The sequence below is a fragment of the Pyrus communis genome, chromosome 10, assembly GCF_041283825.1.
Source record: "Pyrus communis isolate YQ-2024b chromosome 10, ASM4128382v1, whole genome shotgun sequence".
NCBI classification, from domain to species: Eukaryota; Viridiplantae; Streptophyta; class Magnoliopsida; order Rosales; family Rosaceae; genus Pyrus; species Pyrus communis.
This window is the reverse complement of record NC_142574.1, coordinates 8,828,307-8,850,814: the sequence shown is the minus strand read 5'-3', so window position 1 is coordinate 8,850,814 and position 22,508 is coordinate 8,828,307. Positions and strand designations below refer to the sequence as shown.

Genomic DNA, 22,508 nt, shown 5'->3' with positions numbered 1-22,508 from the left:
TTAATACGGGGACGATATTGGCCAACCATTCAACATACCGAGCGGTCCTAATAAACCCGGCTTTTAGAAGCCGAACTAATTCTTCCTTAATGCCGAGTTGTACTTCGTTTGAAAATCGGCGAGGAGGCTGTCGAAAAGGCTTACACCCCTCCTTGATGCGTAGCTCATGCTCTACAAGGTTTCGGTCGAGGCCTGGCATTTCATGATAACTCCACGCAAAGCAATCTTTAAATTCGTGGAGTAGTTTACGGAGTTCGACCTTCATGGACGGTGGGAGTAACGCACTAATAAACAATGTTCGAGGATCCTCGGCCGTGCCGACGTTCACTTCCTCTAACGGGTCCTTGACTTGAGGTCGATGGTCTTCGAGTTCGGCCGGCGCAGCCTGAACTTTATCGAAAGATAGAACGGGGCCGTTATCTGCTTCGGCCAGAAATTCGATTAAATTGACGCCAGAATGTGGTTGCTTGGTAATGGCGTACCAATGGGCCAGCAGCCGTTCCATTGTAGATGAAATCGCGGCCTGACGCCGTTCTTGTGTGGTGTGCTCAATCATCGGCATTGATAACCAAGTTCGCCAAGCCAAGTCTCGCCGAATCATGTTGGACAGTCTCGGCGCCGACCTCAATCACTTTTTGTACTGAAATTCTCGTCGGCCGTCCATCCTCGTTAAGGCCTTGGAGGGTGATGTAGCCGACGTGATCATCATAATAGCGAGCCTGAATCATGTTGGTTTCAAATGGTTGGTTATCGGCTGGGTGAACTACGACCGATTTGCCATCCCAAAAGATGAGGACTTGGTATAATGATGAAGGAATGCAACTGGTTTGGTGGATCCAGTCGCGGCCAAGTAATGCGTTATAATCCGTCTTGGAATCAATGACAAAGAATGCCGTCATGTGTTGACGACCGGCAATGCTAACTTCCAAGGGAGCACCCCTTTGGTCTGAGATTTGTCACCAACAAAGCTGCTCATAGTGATCCCTGACGGAATGAGTTCATTATCAGAACGGCGTAAAGCCTTCATGACGGATATTGGCATAATGTTGACTGTGGCTCCACAGTCGACAAATACTTTAGAAATGGGAAATCCTTCGATGTGAGCCATGACATACAACGGCTTCAGGTGTTGGAGATTAACCGAGGAGGAGCGGGGAAATAGCTCGGCCAAAGCTGCCTTGAGGTTATCTCCGCTCTGGTTTTCTCGGTCGTCGTCGTTTGCGACGAAGTCTACTTGTGTTGCTTCCTCGGCAACTACGTCCCCATCCAAGAAACTTGACTGGTGGGTACTCGGTTGGAATTCAGCCGGTAGAACGTGTACCATACTAATCTCCATATGTTCGAGGACCGAGGGGCCCATTGGGTCATGGTCGTCGTCTTCTGGAGAACTATCCTCTGTAGCAGTCGTCGGAAAATCCTTGATCAAACTTTTGAGTTCCTCCGTAAGAGCCGGTATCCGAGACGTGGGAACCAAATCGAGTGCAGGTGAGCCATTTCCTTCGACGATGTGGACTGGCGAAGATTTCCGTTGGTCCTTTGTTACACGGGCTCGTTCTTCATATGCAATACGGGCGTTCCTCGTGTCTAGATAGGTATCCAATCGTGCTATCCGTTTTTCCTCGTCGTCCGTGAGGCCGAAGAGCGATACAGCCGAGAAGACTTCGAAATGATAGCGTAAATGCTGAATGTCTTCGAGCGAAAAGGGTAATTCGGCGGCGTCGATATCTGTATACAGATCGACCTCAAAACCAAGGACCCGAGCCTCCCGTATATGTTGAAACCTAGCTTTAATGGTTGGATCAGAAGTTTTCTGGATAATTTGCTCGGCATCAGGGCAAGTTAGTGTTAAGTCGAGGGCTTCCTGACATGCTTTGGGGAGTCCGTACAAGTCATTTGCGGAGTATTTCTTATGAAATTCTCGCATGTATTCCATGGATGCACCGAGGAATGGAGGGTGTAAGTTGCGCCGTATTTTGATAAACGGCTCACGCGGTGGTAACGGAGAAAGTTTCCTTTCGGCCTCTTGTGTAAAGTACTCTAGACGAGCTCTCGTTTCCCCAGGCCGGAGAAGGATCTTAATACGTTTCTCAGCCTCCTCAATGGTGGTTTCGAAATCAGCATCCGCTACTTTCTTCCCTTCGGCTAACTCGGTCATGATAGTCGGGGTTGGCCGTTCGCTACTATCTTCCACGGCCTTTTTTGGTTGCCATTGATTGGCCGGGCTGGCCTGCGCTTCTCGTCGCCGAGCCATGCAATCTATCCGTTGACGACGACGTTTTTGGGATTTGGACAGCGCCGTATACAAACCAGTCGGAGAATTGTAACTGTACCAGCGTTGATCCGATGTCCTTGGTGGTTTGAAAGTTTTGCGATCGGCTGGTAATCCCGAACTGTTGGCATTGCGCGAGTAATAATCCTCATTATAGAAAGGTGCGTCGAAATCAAGACGCCGCCTGACCGAGGTTTGGTCTTTCGGCTGTACTTGTGGGCCGAGTCGATCAAACACTTGACGTCGTGGACCTAATCCCTTTGATGATGTTGTAGGGGCCGTGGGTGGTGTTGAAGATTTCTTCCCAGGTTCGATTGGTGTTTTACAATGGTCACATAAAACCTTCGATCCACAAGTTCCGTCGGATTTTGACCTTGTCATCGGCTCATCGGCGGGTCGCACCGATTGTTCCGTTGGTGGTGCATTTGAAAAGATATCAAGCTTTAGTCTTGCTCGACCATTTTGTTGACGGATATGCTGCACCGGGATATATTCGGCCTTCCCTTTGTTTTTGGGAAGGTGAGCATCCACCATACCAATCGTTGTTGAAGGGAAAGGATTAACGTTGACCGCCATCTTTTCCGGAAATTTCAACTTTCCTTTTTCGATCCAGCTTTGAATTGTGTCCCGGAACACAACACAATTATTGGTTGCATGCTTATTAGAATTATGATACTTGCAGTATATCTTTCCTTTTGCTGCCAATAACTGATCCAAAATTGCGTCAGCTTTGGTGATATCAAAAGTGTATACTTTTGATGACTTAGCCGTTTCCTCGGCGGTCAAACGTGTTTTGGCGTCTTTGGTATTTACTTGCGCCAAAGCCTTGCAAACATAAGGTTTGTCTATTATTATCTCGGCCGCATCCACACTAGCATACTGAGGGTCTTCACTTTCGGCCGATGCATAGCTCACCGTGGGGTTCTTATACAACGTCCCCCGGGATGGTGACTTTGATATCTTTTCTTCTCGGAGCAGATACTCATATTGTTCGACGTGTTGAGCAAGTTCGTACATATCTCGAATATTTGCCCCCAGAAACTTTTTTTTGTACTCCACGTCTAATCCGTTGAGGGCGATCCTGACGAATTCCACTTCGGGGAGTGGCACTCGGCACCAATTCCTGGCCGATTTAAACCTTGTTAGGTATTCCATTGGAGATTCATCAGATGCTTGAGCCATCCTGGCCAAGGATGATACGGACATCTCCATCCCTGGCCGATAGAATTGTTCATGGAACTTTTCGACCAACTTTTCCCAACTCTGCACGGAGTTGGGTGGAAGATTAATGTACCAGGCGAAAGCTGAGCCTGTCAGTGAAAAGTTAAACAGTCGTAGTTTGTAGAAATCACTATTGACGTCCCCACACTGCACTGTGAACCGAGCCACATGTTCTAGTGAGGATAATGATGATTCCCCGGCGAAGAGGCTGAAATCGGGGATCTTAAATCCTCGTGGATATTCAAACCTTTCCACATAAGCCGGGTATGGGTGGATATTCAATCATTCTCTGGACTTCGGTCACGTTTATGGAAGTGACTTATTCTCCCTGGCTTGGTCCCTTGGATCTATTTCCTGGTCCTCTTCTTTCTAAGGGGACTGGTTGCGGCCGAGCGGACCCTCTCTCGGCTGGTATGGGCACATTCGTCGGGAGCTGCCGCAGTTGGCCGACCTGGCCATCTTCGAAAGCTTTACTGACTAGTAGTTCAAGCATTCTGGTCTGTGTATCGCTGTTACTACGTATTGCGTCTAGCAAATCATTCATCTTCTGACCAATCGACTGCTCGACCTGACGATATTGTTCATCCAGTCGTCTTCGAAGGAATGTCCTAGTTGGTGGATCGGAACCTTCCCCACCATCGTCATCACAATCTTCCACAATCCCTTCCATGAACATTCCAGCTGTTTGATTCGGGACTGCGGGGTTGTAAGGTTGCCCGCCGAGACAGACTTCATTCTCTCGGCGTGTTACACTTGTGGCCTCGGGCGGCGCAATTATGATTGGATTTTTTGTAGAGTGCAAATCCTGCCCAAGGCCTTGCACTGGTAAGTCAGTCGTTGACTTTCCCATGGTTGTTTTCTGCTTCGTAGACCGTGTCTCAATGGTCATGAACTCCGAAGGTTTAGCACAAATGGTCCCACTAGGCGTGCCAAAATGTTGACCCTAAAAATTACAAAACCTACGTGGCGCGCAGGCCGAGTAACTAATAAGCTAACTACGTCATTCGGTCGAATGCGGGGCGTGCCAACTCGTCGGCCGAGCCTGGCCGAGGAGTAAAATTTGTTGATGTAGCTTTGAGCGCGTCGCTGACTTCTCTATCTTGCGATTGCGACCGAGGAAGGAACACTCTCGGTCTCTGGGTTCTACAGCCTGAAGACAAGGCTGCTAATTCTGCGGAGTTCACAAATCGTCCGAGCCCGATGTAAACACGGAAAATTCCTGAAACAAGAGACAAGAATAACGCGTACAAAATATATTTTTGTGTTTAATGATTTTGGGGTTACAATCTCTTTGTAATTTGATCCTCTGATTCTATCTTCGTAGGGTGTAGGTTTGTGGATGAGCTGTTGATCCAAAGGGCCGTCGGGGCTTGATCTAGGGATGAACAGTTGATGAACGGATCTTCGAGGGCTTTTGAGCTTGATCTTGAAGACTGGGTGTATGGATTTCTTCAAGGGGGCCGTCGGGGCTTGACCTTGAGGGTTGATGGATGAGCGGATCTTCAAGGGCTTTTGGGCCTAATCTTGAAAACTGGGTGTATGGATTTCTTCAAGAGGCCGTCGGGGCTTGATCTTGAGGGTTGATGGATGAGCGGATCTTCAAGGGCTTTTGGGCCTAATCTTGAAGACTGGGTGTATGGATTTCTTCAAGAGGCCGTCGGGGCTTGATCTTGAGGGTTGATGGATGAGCGGATCTTCAAGGGGCTTTTGGGCCTAATCTTGAAGACTGGGTGTATGGATTTCTTCAAGAGGCCGTCGGGGCTTGATCTTGAGGGTTGATGGATGAGCGGATCTTCAAGGGCTTTTGGGCCTAATCTTGAAGACTGATTGGATGTGTGGATTTGTTGAGGTTGTTGATCCAAAGGGCCGTTGGGGCCTGATCTTGGGACGAACGGATGATGAACACTTTCTTCAAGGGGCCGTCGGGGCTTGATCTTGAGTCGGCGGAAGTTCTTCAAGGGCCGTTGGGGCTTGACCTTGAAGGAGGGTTTGACGAAGAACGAAGAGTGTTTTCTTGATCCTTCGGGATTTTGCTTGAGAGCTTTAGAGTTTCAAGGCTTCAAGGTTTTGGTGTGATGTAAATTCCCTTCCTTCTTTCTCTTCTTCTTTTCTTTCCCCCCCTGAAATGAATGCCTTGGCTTCCTATTTATAGAATTCCAAAACTTGATTTTTGGATTTAAATAATCAGATGAAATAAATCATTTCTGCCAGGTATTGACACGTGTCCTATTTGATGACCTTTCCAATTTATTTCGATTTTTTGTTGAGTCACACGCTACATGTAAAATTTATGTGACACGTGAGCGTTGAAATTTTAATTATCGGTCAACATTCATTTCACCGAAATTTTGATGTCTACAAATGCCCCCACTTCAAGGCGCGTCGTAGACATGTGCTTGTCACGTGTAGAAGATGCGTTTTGAAGTCCCTTAATGTAGATGTCAACCCAAGGGCCGTCGAGGCTTGATCTTGAGTTCGACTGGAAATTTCTTCAAGGGCCATCGAGGCTTGATCTTGAGTTCGACTGGAAGATTTTCTGGTTTCCTCCAATCGTTGATTTTCCACAAGCTTAATCTTGAACTGGGCTAGAAGATTCTTTTGGTCTCCTCCGAAGGTCTGAACTTACTCCTTTTATCTGGAGTTGAATTTGATTCAAGGGTGGTGAACACTTGATTTTGAATCGGACTTGTGATTTCTTCAAGGGCCATTGAGGCTTGATCTTGAACTGGGCTGGAGGATTCTTTTGGTCTCCTCCGAAGGTCTGAACTTACTCCTTTTATCTGGAGTTGAATTTGATTCAAGGGTGGTGAACACTTGATTTTGAATCGGACTTGTGATTTCTTCAAAGGCCATTGAGGCTTGATCTTGAACTGGGCTGGAGGATTCTTCTGGTCTCCTCCGCTCGTTGATTTTCCTTTGTGCTACTCTTGAACTGGGCAGCAGGATTCTTTTGGTCTCCCCCCGAAGGTCTACGAGCGGTTTCAGGATATGGCAGGCAAGTACGAGGTGGAGGTGCTGACCTGTTTCTTTGTTCAATCTTTCCAATTTGTATTGAATACGAATCGGAAAGATTGAAGTTTCCTTGTCCCTTCTCTGGCAGTGTATCAACCGTTGAAGATGACTACTCGAGAGCAATACTAGGTAAGCAATCAGGAATAGATTCCAGGTAGTAGGTTCCAGTTCGGAAGACTGACTCCAAGTGCCGGCTGATTGCTTCTTTCACTTTGCCATGCGAGTAAGAACAAGGACAAAGGAAAAGACAGGGAAAAAGCATGATATGAGATACCTTTGCTTTCGAAGAAGCAGCGAATGAATCAGCACATATATTTGTTGTGCTTGTCTCCACATGCTTCGATGTATCATTTTCGCTTGCCTTACTTGCTCCCCTTTGCAGAAGTGGTATTTCCTTATGCAGGTTTAGCATCTTCTCTTGTAGTATTTGTCTTCCGATGCAGGAGTTGAATGCAACCTTTGCATTTAAATGGTGCTTCACTCCTTGGTGGCAACTGGTTTGAGTGGAGGTTCCGACATATTGCTTCCTCTGTCCTTGTCTTGGCAGGTGAGAACAAGGGCAAAGGAAAAGATAGGGAAAAAGCATGATATGAGATACCTATGCTTTCGTCCTTTATGATATGAGATACCTTTGCTTTTGAAGAAGCGGTGAATGAATCAGCACATGCTTCAATCTATCGTTTCCTCCTGGGTCATCTGTACTCCAGGCATCTGGTATCTTCAAAGGTTGAATAGGTTTTCTCAAGGGAAGAAGAAGAATTGAGTATTTCGAGAGGCTTTGCTGGGAGTGCGTCCTCAGAGGTGAGGAAGATTTGGGCATTTTCTTCAGGTCTGCCTTGCCATAAGAGACGAAGGTCGACACATATAGGGATTTCTTAATAGCAAGTGGTGGTACCGTTCTTTTACCCTCGTCGACAAACGTCTCTTCGATATCTGAACGACGCCCCTTCGATTTCTGAACGACGCCTCTTCGATTTCTGAACGAGCGCCTCTTCGATTTCTGAACGAGCGCCACTTTTGATAAAGTTGCACGCGTTTTCTGAAAAGCAGAGAAAGCGTCGCCGAACTTTGCGCTTGTCGGCTAAAGACGTGTAGTTGCGATGATGGCCTCCACGTGTTTTCGACTTTGTCAGATATCTTTTGACAAAGTTGAACGCGTTTTCTGAAAAGCCGCGAATGCGTCGCCGAACTTCACGCAGGAAAATCCGGATTTTTGAGTCGGTGGTCGTGTCGCTTGGCTTTTTACAGAGGTATCGATCACTCCAACATACACACTCTGAAAATTGCCCATTCTTGAAAATCGTCTCCGGCCTTTTTGAGAATTATCTTCATCCACCCATTCTCTCTGAACACCTTTGAAAAAAATGACTAACTTATCGAACCTTTGCTTAGATTTGAGTCTCAGCAGCGATCCGGTTGCACCCGGTCAAGGTAATGTATGGCGCCCTTCTTTTTTATCTTCTAACGGTCCTCTTACAGGTGAAGACTCCGTGATGCAGGACGCCACAACAGCTACAATAGTAGCTAGGAACCTCCTCACTCCAAAAGATAGTAGGCTGCTGTCAAGACGGTCCGATGAGTTGGCCGTTCAAGAGTCCCTCGCTCTCAGCGTTCAGTGTGCAGGCTCTGTGTCCAACATGGGCCAACGCCTACTTGCTCGCTCCCGTCAGGTTGAATCGTTGATGGCAGAGGTGGAAAGTCTCAAGCAAGAGATCAAGCAGCTGAAGTATGAGAATAGAAGTTTGCACGTGCTTGCAAACAACTATTCGACGGGCATGAAGAGGAAGCTTGATGAGCTGCAAGAATCTGAAGGTCGGATTCAAAGTGATCGTCAAAGGTTTTCGTCTTTCCTCCAGAGGCACCTTTTTCCTGGGTCTTCCAGCGTTTGGCCAAGTATTGAGGCCTGGAATGCTCTAGCTTCAATGCCTCCCGCTCCGATGCCTTCTGCTCCGATGCCTTCCGCTTCTAGAGTTTTGCCAAATAATGGGGCTTCACGTGGACATCCTTTGTGAAAGCTCCAATCTTGTATTTCTTTTTTTCTTTTTTCTTTTTTTCTTTTTTTTTTTTTTTTTTTTCATGTGTAAGCACATATCTGTAATTTATCAGAGATATCAATAAATAAACTTTATTTTATTTAGCGTAATGTGCTAAATAGAGCGTATATATATATATATATATATATATATATATTTTTTTTTTTTTTCCACATGGTGCCGGTGCACTAAGATCCCTTTTTTTTTTTATTATTATTATTTTTTTTTCTTTGCTTTCGGTGGTGCTGATCCACCAAGATAGATTTTTTTTTTTATTATATATATATTTTTTTCTTTTGCTTTCGGTGGTGCTGATCCACCAAGATAGATATATTTTTATATATATATATATATATATATATATATTTCAGATGGTGCCAGAAGCACCACCATTGTTTTTTTCTTTATTATATATATATTTTTTCTTTTTGCACATGGTTCCAAAAGCACCATCATTGTTTTTATTTTATATATATATATATATATATATATTTTTTTTTTTTTTTTTTTTTTTTTGTATGGTGCTGTCCACCCATATTCCATCATTTTTTTTTTTCTTCTTTTATATGGTGATCTGCAAGGCTGAGTTTGTGGGTGAAAACCTAGGCCGAGTCCGAGAGAAGACGGAGGAGATCTTTGGGTGTGAGTTGACAAACTTTGATTTTGTCAATCACATTCAAAGGCAGCAGCAGAGGCAAGCAGACGGATGAGATCTTTGGGTGTGAGTTGACAAACTTTGATTTTGTCAATCTGTCAATCACATTCAAAGGCAGCAGCAGAGGCAAGCAGACGGATGAAATCTTTGGGTGTGAGTTGACAAACTTTGATTTTGTCAATCACATTCAAAGGCATTCAAAGGCAGCAGCAGAGGCAAGCAGACGGATGAAATCTTTGGGTGTGAGTTGACAAACTTTGATTTTGTCAATCACATTCAAAGGCAGCAGCAGAGGCAGAGGTGCAGAAGCAGCCAGAGCTTGAAGTAGTGCAAAGCGTCGAGCTTCACGATCGGCTAGTCGTTTAACAGCGGTCACTGAAGTTCTTCGCCAATTTTGACCATGGTGGCCGGAGTGAGCTTTGCGATCTTCTTCTCCAAGGCGGCCTTGCAGGCATCGAAGGCGTTAAGTGTGATCGCTGCGCCAGTCAGACCCCAGCCGAGCTTAATCATCAGCAACCAACTGAAGACTGCATGTTCTACAAGTACTGCAGCTAAGATCCAGGCTATCACGCTAACTTTCCTCTGTGCTTGTAAGAATTTTTTAATGGGAAAGTTGAGGGCATAGGCGAACAACTGTGGAAGCATCCACACTGCAAACTCCCCGGCGGCCTTGGAAATCTCAGTGGTCTCTCCAACTAGCTCGAAAATGGGTGGGGACCACACATAGACGGGGACCAAAACGCAAGCTGTCATCAGCAGAATGATCCACGATCTCTGCATGTACACCCCTAACATCCGGATCTGACCCTTGATAGCCATGAGCAGAGGCTTGTTGGAATCAGAGCCGTCGTACTGCTTCAATTCTTCTTCGGTGACCTCGCCGAGCTGGACGGGAGGCGTCAGAGGCTGCATCTCCTCCTCCGAGCTCCTAGCCCGCTGGTGATTGTCGGATGACCCAAACAACCCCGACGCCACATGATAGATGGCCACAAGCAGAGCTAGCATAGTGAAGAAGGTCGTCAAAGAGAGGCCCGTGTAGGCCACGATCGCCTCTTTCAGTGTTTCCCACAGTTGCAGAGCCATTTTTGGGATTTTAGAGGTAAAGGGTCTGTAAAGCAACTAAAAAAAAAATCCAGAACTCTCCAACCCATCATTCTTCGCCGCCTTGGGATCATTTTCTGGTTCATGAGAACCGAATCCAATCTCTAATTTTTTGTGGACGTTCATGTTCTCAGGCGGGTCAGAGGTTGGGGAAAATACGCGTTGACGCGGAGATCTTTAATCAGAGTGTTCTGGAGCAAGCTGCCAGTTAAAGATCCTTCCATGATCTGATCTAATGATCTGTGTCTTTTCTGGAGTGGTGGTTGGTGGGGACCGAAACAGGGAAAGGCTTTCTTGGAGGACCCAGGAGGCCTCTGCTTTGGTTGATGCGCATCTTGGCTACTTCCCCTGCAGCCGCATGCAGCAGATCCCAGGTGGCCGGCGGCGACTGGGCGTTAGGGCTTCCGCGGCTCGAGCCCTGTCCGCAACCGCAACCGCTGCTGACTGCGCAGAGAGTCGACTGGGGAGAACCAGAAGCGACCCAACCCTTTGGCTTCTTGGAGGCGAAAGCAGAGTCGGGGTACTTGAACTCCATGGCCGGTGTGTCGTCGTTTCTCCCCGCGTCGTGAAGGCCGCTGAAGCTGGTGTTCTGCTGGCGGAAAGCTGCGTTGTTGAGCCACGTCAGAGCTCCGGAGAGTGGCGGCTGGTCCTCCGCGAAGGAGTGGAACACCATTTCGTGAGGGGTCTGCTGCTGGTGGTGATGAAACGCCATTTTTTCGAGTTGAATTGTGAGAAATCAGAGAGAAGAGCTTAAAGCTTAAGGCCTTTTCAGTGCATATAGGAAAAACGCAGTTTGGGCTTTGAGAGCCGGGCCCGGGCCTGGTGGGAGAAGAAGCAAAATGGGCCTCTTGTGCGGCCTATGGCATTAGCCGGTCTCTAGGCTTCTGGGCCTGTAAATTGGAGGGAGGCTTGGCTTTTGACTCTCTTTTTGTCGGTGGAGAAGAAAGGGCAACCCAATTCCTTTTTTTTTTTTTTTTTTTTTTTTTTTTTTTTTTTTTTGTAAATTTTATATATATATATATATATATATATATATATATATTAAAGAAACTGTAACAATTTTATAAAAAGTAATATCTTCCCCTGTAATAAAATTGACTTTTATTAGTCAAGCATTTAATGAAACCTTTAATTTTTATTTTGATATGACTGGACTCGAAAATTGAATGTTTGAGTTGCCTACGTACCCCTCCAAAGAAAAGATCAAGTCATAATGTAGTTCAAATACATATATATATATATTTTTTTGTTGGTGCCGTACACAGTTTATGCTCTTGCGGGCTAGGAGCATTTTGTTGTCACCTTTTACGCTCGTGCAGACAGTGAGCTTTTGGTGCCATTTGCAGTTTCAGCTCATGCAAGCAAGGAGCATCTTGGTGCCGTTTGCATTTTCAGCTCATGCAGGCAAGGAGCGTTTGTTGTCGCCTTTTATGCTCGTGCGGACAAGGAGCTTTGGTTGTCGCCTTTTAGGCTCGTGCGAACGAGGAGCGTTTTTTTTTATGATTTTGTCAAACGATCTTAGAGAGGCATTCCTTGCAATCTTCATAGCAAGGAGTCTTGACTGAGTGATTGAAGAAGTCTTTGGGGAAGAAATCGCGCATCATGATGGCAACGGACGATCTTTGTGTCATAATTTCATCATCCTCAACATTTTCATGTAGCTTTGAAGGTTGACGGTAGCTGCTTTGCCCCCTTTCCGATTGGTGAACTTGTGGAGGAGACCTATGTTTCTTGTGCATTTTCTTTGGAGTGACATAAGTCCATCCTTCAACTTCACTTGACTTGACTGACATGGTTTTGGAGCATGCCCCCAGCGGTTGAGGTGAAGATTTTGAGTTCAAAGAGCCAGAAGTGATGGTGGTATAGTCTGACTTCACCACATCATTAAGATCTAGCTCGATGATCCCTTTCTGAGCCAACTTCATGATGAGATCTTTTAGCACAAAGCACTTTTCCGTCGGATGACCAATGAAGCGGTGGAATTTACAGTACCTTGGACTGTCAGTACGGTTCATCTCTTCCGGCCGTTTACACTCAGGTAGGTTGATCACCTTTTTTTCCAGCAAGTCATCTAACATGGCAACCACGTCAGAGTCGGGGAATGGATAAGTCTTCTCCTCAAGCTCCTTCAAAGTGCGTCTACGTATCTCTTGATCACGAAAAGCTTCGGTTTGAATCGCTTTGCCTCGTGTATGGGTTTTGACTGGAGTTGTGTTGACCGTCATTGTTTCCTTGGTGGGTTTCCACGCAGCCTTATCCACCTTGGGCCCCAAAACTTTGTCATTCTTGTAGTCGGCGATCTGTTCTTTCTTCCCATGACGGGTGATGCTTAACTCCATATCATGGGCGCGGGTGGCTAACTCCTCAAATGTTCGTGGTTTGATGCCTTGAAGGATGTAGTGTAGTCCCCACTGCATGCCTTGAACGCACATCTCAATGGCAGAGGTTTCAGAAAGCCGATCTTTGCAATCCAGACTTAAGGAGCGCCATCTATTTATGTAGTCGATGACAGGTTCATCTCTCCACTGTTTCGTACTGGTCAGCTCTAGCATGCTTACAGTACGACGAGTGCTGTAGAAACGGTTGAGGAATTCCCTTTCTAGCTGGTCCCAACTGTTGATAGACTCAGGTTCGAGGTCAGTGTACCAGTCAAAAGCGTTACTTTTCAGCGAACGCACGAACTGTTTGACGAGGTAGTCTCCCTCTGTCCCAGCATTGTTGCAAGTTTCAATGAAATGGGCGACATGTTGCTTCGGGTTGCCTTTTCCATCGAACTGCATGAATTTCGGGGGCTGATAACCCCTTGGCATCTTCAAAGCATCAATCCTCTTGGAGTAAGGCTTTGAGTACAGTGCGGAGTCATGCGAGCTTCCTTCGTACTGTGTCTTGACAGTGCTTGCGATCATCTCCTGTAGCTGCTGGATAGAGAGAGATCCCATGAATGCCATTGCTTGGTCTAGCTTCGGCTTCTCTTCAACTTTCTCCACTGGTGGCTCCTCTTCTTCGTCGTCTTCTTTCTTTAATAGGCCAATATGTGGGTCGACTTTCATGTCGGGCAGCGCATCTAGTTGGTTGACAAGTGCGGCAATCTGCAAGTCCTTCTCTTCCACAGTCCGTGTGAGCTTTGCAATTGCTTCATTCATCTGAGCTAGCTGCTCCTCGATTGAAGTTGCTCCAGTGGTCATGACTTGCATGGTTGTACTGCCGCTTGGATCAGGGTCGGAGAGTAGGGACTCTGAGTATTTCCTCGGGCTTTCGTCTTCTTTACCTTCTTGAACCGTGATGTAGAAAACATCTTGGATCTCCTCTTCAGTGCCGTTCTCTTGGGTTTGTTGGCATGAAGATTTGCCAGTGTGGACGATGATGCGCCTCCTTACCTTCAGTGGTCCTTTTGTGTCGACCTCTAGGATTGCTTGGCGCTCCATCCTTGAAGGAATCAAGCTTCGAGCGTCGTCTTTTTCTCCTAACCCATCGAGCTTTTCTTCCTTTGGTGTTGTCTTCCTCTTTCCAAAAGGCTTACCATTATCTTCAAATCTTTCTGAAGCTGATCGTCGCAGAGGAGAGATAGTTGTGTTGCTTTGTTTCTTAGGTTTTAACAACCTTTCAAAAACAGAGCTTCGGGATGTCGGCGCGTTAAGCCTCTTGAAGACAGGGGTTCGGTCTTGACCACTAATGCGATTAAGCACTGAAGTTCTGGAGCTTGAATGGCTCATCCTATCGAAGACCGACGTCCGAGGGGAGGGTTTAGGCTTTTCTTGGTCTTGTTCAATGCTCACGCTGATGTGTTGAGCGCTAGCTTTCTTCACTTTGCTTGAAATCTTCACGGGTGCATTTGGTGTGAAGCCAAGTCCAGCCTTGTTGTTGTCAACTCCATAATCATGCTCCTTCAACTTCTTTTGAGTCTCGGTGAGGTCGCGATCTTTGTTGTTGACGGTGTTTGAAACCTTCTTTCCAAGATTTGAAGAGGAAGCATAGTCATGCCTAGCCTTTGACATGAGTTCGTAGGCATTTGGGTTGAAGCCTTCTTCGGTCCTCTTAGTTGGAAGAGAGCTTGGTTTCACTTTGACGCTATGCTGTGCCTCCAGACGGTTGATGAGTCCGGCGGTTTGCAAGTTTTTCTCCTCTGCAGTCTTTATCAGCCTTGCAATTGTTTCCTTCATCTGAACCAGCTGTTTTTCAATGGAGGTAGCGCCGATAGTCATGACTTGTTCTTTGTTTGAAGCCATGGACTGTGCTTGAATATCTTGAACGGAGACAGAGATGAGAGGTAGAGATAGTCCCACTGGGCGTGCCAAATTTGTAAACACGGAAAATTCCTGAAACAAGAGACAAGAATAACGCGTACAAAATATATTTTTGTGTTTAATGATTTTGGGGTTACAATCTCTTTGTAATTTGATCCTCTGATTCTATCTTCGTAGGGTGTAGGTTTGTGGATGAGCTGTTGATCCAAAGGGCCGTCGGGGCTTGATCTAGGGATGAACAGTTGATGAACGGATCTTCGAGGGCTTTTGAGCTTGATCTTGAAGACTGGGTGTATGGATTTCTTCAAGGGGGCCGTCGGGGCTTGACCTTGAGGGTTGATGGATGAGCGGATCTTCAAGGGCTTTTGGGCCTAATCTTGAAAACTGGGTGTATGGATTTCTTCAAGAGGCCGTCGGGGCTTGATCTTGAGGGTTGATGGATGAGCGGATCTTCAAGGGCTTTTGGGCCTAATCTTGAAGACTGGGTGTATGGATTTCTTCAAGAGGCCGTCGGGGCTTGATCTTGAGGGTTGATGGATGAGCGGATCTTCAAGGGGCTTTTGGGCCTAATCTTGAAGACTGGGTGTATGGATTTCTTCAAGAGGCCGTCGGGGCTTGATCTTGAGGGTTGATGGATGAGCGGATCTTCAAGGGCTTTTGGGCCTAATCTTGAAGACTGATTGGATGTGTGGATTTGTTGAGGTTGTTGATCCAAAGGGCCGTTGGGGCCTGATCTTGGGACGAACGGATGATGAACACTTTCTTCAAGGGGCCGTCGGGGCTTGATCTTGAGTCGGCGGAAGTTCTTCAAGGGCCGTTGGGGCTTGACCTTGAAGGAGGGTTTGACGAAGAACGAAGAGTGTTTTCTTGATCCTTCGGGATTTTGCTTGAGAGCTTTAGAGTTTCAAGGCTTCAAGGTTTTGGTGTGATGTAAATTCCCTTCCTTCTTTCTCTTCTTCTTTTCTTTCCCCCCCTGAAATGAATGCCTTGGCTTCCTATTTATAGAATTCCAAAACTTGATTTTTGGATTTAAATAATCAGATGAAATAAATCATTTCTGCCAGGTATTGACACGTGTCCTATTTGATGACCTTTCCAATTTATTTCGATTTTTTGTTGAGTCACACGCTACATGTAAAATTTATGTGACACGTGAGCGTTGAAATTTTAACTATCGGTCAACATTCATTTCACCGAAATTTTGATGTCTACACCCGATTCGGTCACTGTGATTATATTCGTGAGAGTATAAGCACGTCGAATCGAGACCAAGGTGTATGGGCACAGGTAATCGAACGTGATGTATGTCTTGATGGTAAACGTAGTTCGGCCGTCGGAATGCCGAACCCTGAAACTCACTTGTGAGTATCCAATCATAAAACCACTCGGCGACCAGTACGCCGAGCAATGTAATTCGTAACACCTAACTATGCCGAGAAGGCTAGCAAGGTGACCTCTGCCAACAAAGGTTCGAAAACCTTTCTCGACCGAGACTTGGATAGATAATCGGTCGACCTCGACGCAGTGCTGTTTATCCAAACTGAAGGTGCTTCTCGGTCGGCTGATTCTGCGGCAGCAGTGCTGTTTATCCAAACTGAAGGTGCTCGCCGGGTGCTTCCACAGTGCTGTTTATCCAAACTGAAGGTGTGTCGGCAGGAAAAAGAAAAGGAAAATTTCTCAAGGTGTTTGAGAGGTTTTGCGCAGGGCAATTGTATGCTGATTTGAAGGTCCTTTTCTGTTGCATGATTTCTTGTATTTATAGTGCCCCATTCCCTGAAACTGACTCCGATTTGGATTGGGAGTCCTTGTCCCAATTTGCCTCTTCCTCGAACAAACCTACTCCTACTGGGATTCTGAATTCTCCTTCTTTTCGGGACTTCATTCCTTGCTGGTCGAGACTCCTAGTTGCACCAGGACTTCCTCGACCTTTCTATTTATCTGGACTACTTATGATAGGATTTGGCCGACCCTGCCATCTGGCCCGGGCCTTATTATTCGGCCCATATTATTTGTCATCACCTTGGGCCGAACGCATCCTGCTGCTCGGCCCAGCAATAATATTTTGGGTCCAAACAGCAATAGAACCCAACTTAAGGACTCTTAAATTGACCCCAAGTTTGGCGTGCAAATTCATTATCACGCAACCAAGCAAATCTATCCACTAACCACAAAGTAAACAGCAGGAGAAAGAAGTGAGATTAAAGACGAAATTAAACTGATGCCTCGGAGTCTCGACAAAGTTATTGTAATCTAATGGAGTAGTAGGAGCTTCAAATCTTACAAAACAAGGGAAAAGAATAAGGATAGAAGGAGAAAAAGTGCACTTACTTTTTATAACAGCGGGGATTTCGTATTTCAACCATCTTTCTCCAACGGAAAGAACCTCTTGACAATGTAGCAGCAAGAGATGGTATAAGATTGTGAAGCAGAGCTTTCAATCTTCCAGTGGAGAAAGTATTCTGCTTAATTTCCTCGAAAGCCTCATCCCGAGGTACATAATCTCTTTGAATGCCATCAAATCAGCGATTAGACGACAATACTACAGAGTGAATGTAAACGGAGAATTAGACTTCACTAATAAGTATGAAGAGAGAACATCATACACCCCTGTCTTGGTTGGAGGCCGGCTAGTCCTACAACGCCTAGGGTAAGGGAGAGGCTGAGAACTTGACAAATCAGAACAAAGAGGAGATTAAATGGGAGTAAATGGGATGGCTAGGGTTTTGTGTTTAGAAATCTTATAAAGAATTAAAGATCCAAAATCGGTATAAATATTTTGCTAATACGATTATAGCAACACAAAGCTTGTTGTAAGTTGGCTGAAGTAAACACTCTCAACCTGGAGGTAATATATAATTAATATATATTAAATAATTAAATATAAATTTGTTTGGTGTTCGGCTCGGTTTTTGATTTTTTAAACCCACCCCTAACTGCTGTTAAGCACTCAAATACAAATTCTTGTATCTACAAACCCGACCCATTTCCTTATATGAAACCATTTCCTTATTACTTTCATATAAGGATATATAATTTTCGGCCATAAACTCATCGTATATGGTGGTTGCTTCCACCATTAAGTGAAAATATATCATGGCCGCTCAATTTTCTAGTTAACAAAGTAAAATGTTCCATACAAACACCTAGTTATTATTTCTATCCAGTCCGTAGTTTCTAACAAAATTTGCAACAGATTTCTATCCACCATTAAGTGAAAATATACTTTCCCAACAAAATTTTCAACATTCTTCCAGCTCATTATACAAATCAATGGTGACTGATGATAGAAGGTAACATTGTCATTTAGAAAAATAGTCCGAACAAAATTTTCTTGCAAAATAGTACTAGTATACCAACCGCCGTCAACTGATCAGCTACTACAGGTACTGGGAAAATATTTTTTACGTCTTAATATTGGGGTGCATTTGTACAACATATTCTCCAGTCTAAATATTTTCATACGCATTGAAAATACACTCGCAATATACAGATTAGAACAACGCTTGTTGATGGAATTTCCTATACCTTATTTGATCATTCGACCAATTTTTTTTCAAAAATATTTGGTAACTTGCTGCTTCTTAAGCCAACAAAAGATTTGCTAACATTTGAAGTGCATAGATTATTACAAAAAAGAACATCTATATACCTTAAAGAGTGCAAACCATTTTACAAATGCCCCCTAGCGCCCACAACACCAATATATGGATTAGTCATTCATAAAACTCCCTGACCATGTATTATAGTACGAAATAAAATGGCAGCTGATTTCTATTAACTTGTTTTGTTTAAGAAAGATTTTTCTTTTCTTTTCCCTAAAGAGACAATTATATTAGAAGAAAGAAGAGGCAAATGCATCGAGTGGTCCAGCAGATCAGCCCTAACACCGCGGCCACAAAAGGACCAGAAAACAAACAAACGAAAGAATGAAGATTTGATTTGTGTCTTGGTTCATGATTACTCTATCAATTATATTTGATTTAATCAAATAAAAACCAAATAAATCAATCTTCCAGATTTGACATTTTTATTTTATTTGAATTTAAATTAAATAATTTGTTTAATTTAAACTAAAACCAAATAATTCCTTTTTGCCAAGCATTGAAATGTGTCCTATTGATGACTAGTCCGGTTTTTTTTTATGAATCACATGTCATGTGAGACACATAATACATGCCACGTAAGCCCTTGCATGTCGAAATTTAATGTGTTGGTGAACATTTATTTTTCACCGAAATTTGCATGTCTACTACACCCGTGTCTGTGAAAAGAATTTGCATGTCCTTCGGCCAGTTAAGTCTAGAGGTAGAACTATGATGTTTAAGTAAGTTGGTAGGGTTTCATCATTAGGGTTTGCTAGTTATTCGTCCTCCACTGTTTTTTAATTGGTTTGCTTTTGTGTGTGTGCTGGTTTAGTTCTATGTGTTTATTTATGCGTCGTGTTGTTAATTTTTTGTTACCTCGAGATATCACTTGCTTCATTTGGTAACTGTTCAGCTTTCTACAGTATTGGGAGCTGGAATTTGCCTTCTCCTGAATGGTCAGTTGAGAAATCTGTCATAGGCTACACAACCACATATTTCGACCACCCAGTGCACACTCTTTCTCATCATTAACCTGCCCTTGGCTTTAATTTGCTTTTTGGAATGTGTTAGGACCCCGATTTGCGAAAATTTTGTTGTATGTCCCAGCATGTACTTATATTTTTGCTCTCTATGTAGGACACTCGGATCCAAGTTATATCTGAGAGAAAGGAACGTCGAAGCTGCAGATCTAGTGGACCAAAAAGGCAAAATAAACGTCGAGGTTGCGACTTCTGCACATCGGAAAGTACAAATCTCTTCCTTCTGCTCTCGTTTTGCTCAGCATTTACGGATTGAAATACATTTCACTTGTAATATTCTGTGATGGCACCCCCAAACTGAATATAACTAATAACTGGGAATATTAACTCCTTGAAAAACTTGGATCTGTATGCTGATGAGGATTTCGGACTGAAAACGCTTGCCCCCAGTAAAAATATGAATTAAGACCCAGATCAAGCCTGAACATACATGTGGACCATTTGGAACTTGACCCGCTCTGAGAACAGAAAAAGAATCCACCCCCAAACTGAATTATTGACATACTTTTCATCGCTGAATGCATAAGTGGCAGATCTGCAGAAAATAGTCATGTTTCCTCAATAACTCATGAATCTGTTTACTTTTGGCAGGAAACCCTCGATCTGCAAATTGTACAAAAGCAACAAAAGGAAAAAAAAAGCTCGGACATCACAGATCCAAACGATGACAAGGTAAAATTTCTTCCTCAGATTATGATGAACCCTGATCTGTGATTAAATTACTGATGTACCTCTGTATATACTCATGTTGATTGTTTATCACTAGAAGAAAAAAGCTCATCTATCACAGTGAATGCCCATGATAAGTTGCAATCCATCATGGACATTGTGCCCATTAGTATTCTGGATGTAATAAAAAATCTCAATTTTTATCACGGGCTATGCCCGTTGTTAAATGCAATATAACCACGGATTGTACCCGTGGTAGATTGAGATCTAACACCACGTACTATGACCGTTGTCGATTACTAATTGACCACAGCTAATGCCTGTTATAAATTATTTTTCAAAATTAAAAAAAAATTATTTAACAAATATATATATATATATATATATATCTGTATTTATATATTTTAATACAAAATAACCAACAAAATTGCATATTTACTATAATATAATAACTACATAAAACATACTTGATAATATTATAGCATAATGTAAAAATACTTGAGTTTCCAAATGAATACATAAACAACGGGAGTCATAAAGTAGTATCCATGTAGTGCCTAATGAATACATAAACAGCGGAAGTCATAAAGTACCATCTATGTAGTGCCGAAGTACCATTTTCTAGTCTAAGTATGAACTAAAATTACTCTCCAACTCGGACGTACTTTGATGGCCACGCAATTGTACTAGATATAGCATCCTCCAGGACACGAAATTTACTTGTAAGGCGGTACAAAGATACATTCTCCACTTTGACAACAGTTACCCAAACCTTCCAGCAATCAGGACCAAGCACCATGTGATGAACTTTCGCCTCAGGATTTGTTAATTCTATTTCTCCAGTTGCAACAACTTGTCCATTTCTGAGTCAATTTAGTAACTTGCATGAAGACCCTCGTAAAATACGAATAGGTTGTAACTAGCATAAAGAAATCAAATAAGAACATCAATTTTAAATGATTAAGTTATCAAATTATTTAACAATTATTATCAAGTGTGTGTTACTACCTGAGAAGTAGCAATACGATGGGTAACCCGTACTTCACCAGCAATGCAGCAAATGGCCTGTGGAAAATTACCCCTTGAAGGAATTTCAGAATAACTAATCCTTGATTAGCTGATGCTGCGATTGCCTCAACCCATTTGGAAACATGCTCAACAACCACTAAAATGTATTAATGCCATGGGACGTTGGGAATGGTCCTATGAAACCAATACCCTAAATCAAATAATTCAACAACTGAAATACTTTGATGTGGCATGTTATTCTATTTGGACTGACTTCCCACTCTTTGACAATGATCATAAGATTTACACCAATTATGAGCATCCTTGAAAAGAGAAGGCCAAAACAAGCTACTTTGCAAAATTTTAGATGTTGACCTTTTAGGTCCAAAATGTCCCCCACAGGCATAATGTTGTGCAAATTTTAAACCACTTTCTTACTCTTCTTCCGGAATACACCTGCAAATAACTTGGTATGAATAGTACTTATATAAATACAGTTTATCCCAAAAATAATACTCTGCATTAGCCAAAAAAATTCTTTTTCAACTAGAAAGTAAAATCTAGATAAATTACCCCTCTAGCCAAATACTTAACTAAATCCACAAACCATGGTGAACTGTTCTGGACAACAAATAGTTATTCATCTAGAACTTCATTTGATGGCAGCAAATCCTCTTCAGCAAAAATTGGAAGATCAGCCTTGACAAATGATCAACCACAACATTTTCACTATCCTTTTTATCCCTCATTTCCAAGTCAAACTCTTAAAGTAGAAGAACCCAACGAATTAAACGAGTTTTGGCATCATTTTAAGACAACAAATACTTCAAAGGTCCATGATCTGTATAGATAACCACCTTAGCCCCAACCAAATAAGAATGAAATTTCTCTAATGCAAACACAACTGTCAACAATTCTTTCTCAGTGATTGCATAGTTTAGTTGTGCATCATTGATGGTCTGACTAGCATAAAAATAACCTGATGAAGCTTATCTTTTCACTATCCAAGAACTGCCCCAACTGCATAATTTGATGCATCACACATCAAGTTAAATGGTTAACTCCAGTCAGGGGCAACAATAATGGGTGTTGTAGTGAGGAGTGTCTTTAACTTGTTGAATGCCTGCATACAAGCCTCATAAAAAACAAAAGGAGCATCCTTAGCCAATAAACTACACAAGGGCCAACCAATTTTGGAGAAATCCTTGATAAGCCTTCTGTAAAACCTAGCATGACCAAGAAAAGATCAGACACTAATAATAGTTGTAGGCGATGGCAGCTTAGCAATTATATCAATTTTAGCCTTACAAACTTCAATAACTTTGTTAGAAATCAAGTGACCTAAAACAATCCCCTGCTTAACCATGAAATGACACTTTTTTCAATTCAAAATCAAGTTTGTTTCAATGCATCGTTCAAGAACTAGAGATAAATTCTGCAAACATTGATCTAAAGAATCTGCAAAAAAAAAAAACATCCATAAATACCTCAATAACTTGTTCAACCAAACTGAAAATATGCTCATCATGCAACGTTGAAAATTTGCAGGTGCATTGCATAAACCGAAAGGCATCCTCTTATAGGCAAATGTGCCTTAAGGATATGTAAAGGTTGTCTTCTCTTCATCCTCGGGTGCAACTGGAATTTGATTGTAGCATGAATACTCATCTAA

General features: G+C 43.4%; 1 protein-coding gene and 2 long non-coding RNA genes across 3 annotated transcripts in view; 1 reads left to right on the top strand and 2 right to left on the bottom strand.

Moving 5' to 3' along the window:
• LOC137727619 (uncharacterized) overlaps nt 1-17,247 on the bottom strand; it is a 29,053-nt gene extending 11,806 nt beyond the window's left edge. The window contains exon 1 of the long non-coding RNA XR_015952701.1: nt 16,864-17,247. This is a non-coding gene — a long non-coding RNA (uncharacterized LOC137727619). The remainder of the gene's footprint in view (nt 1-16,863) is intronic.
• LOC148693477 (uncharacterized) lies at nt 9,399-10,283 on the bottom strand. Its single transcript, XM_088678630.1, has one exon. It carries the CDS (start codon nt 10,271-10,273, stop codon nt 9,563-9,565), a length of 711 nt encoding a protein of 236 aa, XP_088534756.1. The 5' UTR covers nt 10,274-10,283; the 3' UTR covers nt 9,399-9,562.
• Nucleotides 17,248-18,917: 1,670 nt separating the features above from the next.
• On the top strand, nt 18,918-19,935 carry LOC148693476 (uncharacterized). Its single transcript, XR_015952184.1, has 3 exons — nt 18,918-19,075; nt 19,257-19,365; nt 19,751-19,935. It is a non-coding gene; the product is annotated as an uncharacterized LOC148693476 (long non-coding RNA).
• The last annotated feature ends 2,573 nt before the right edge of the window (nt 19,936-22,508 follow it).

Coding starts and splice junctions, on each gene's coding strand:
- LOC148693477 (XM_088678630.1), bottom strand. CDS start 10,273: ATGGCTCTGCAACTGTGGGAAACACTGAAAGAGGCGATCGTGGCCTAC.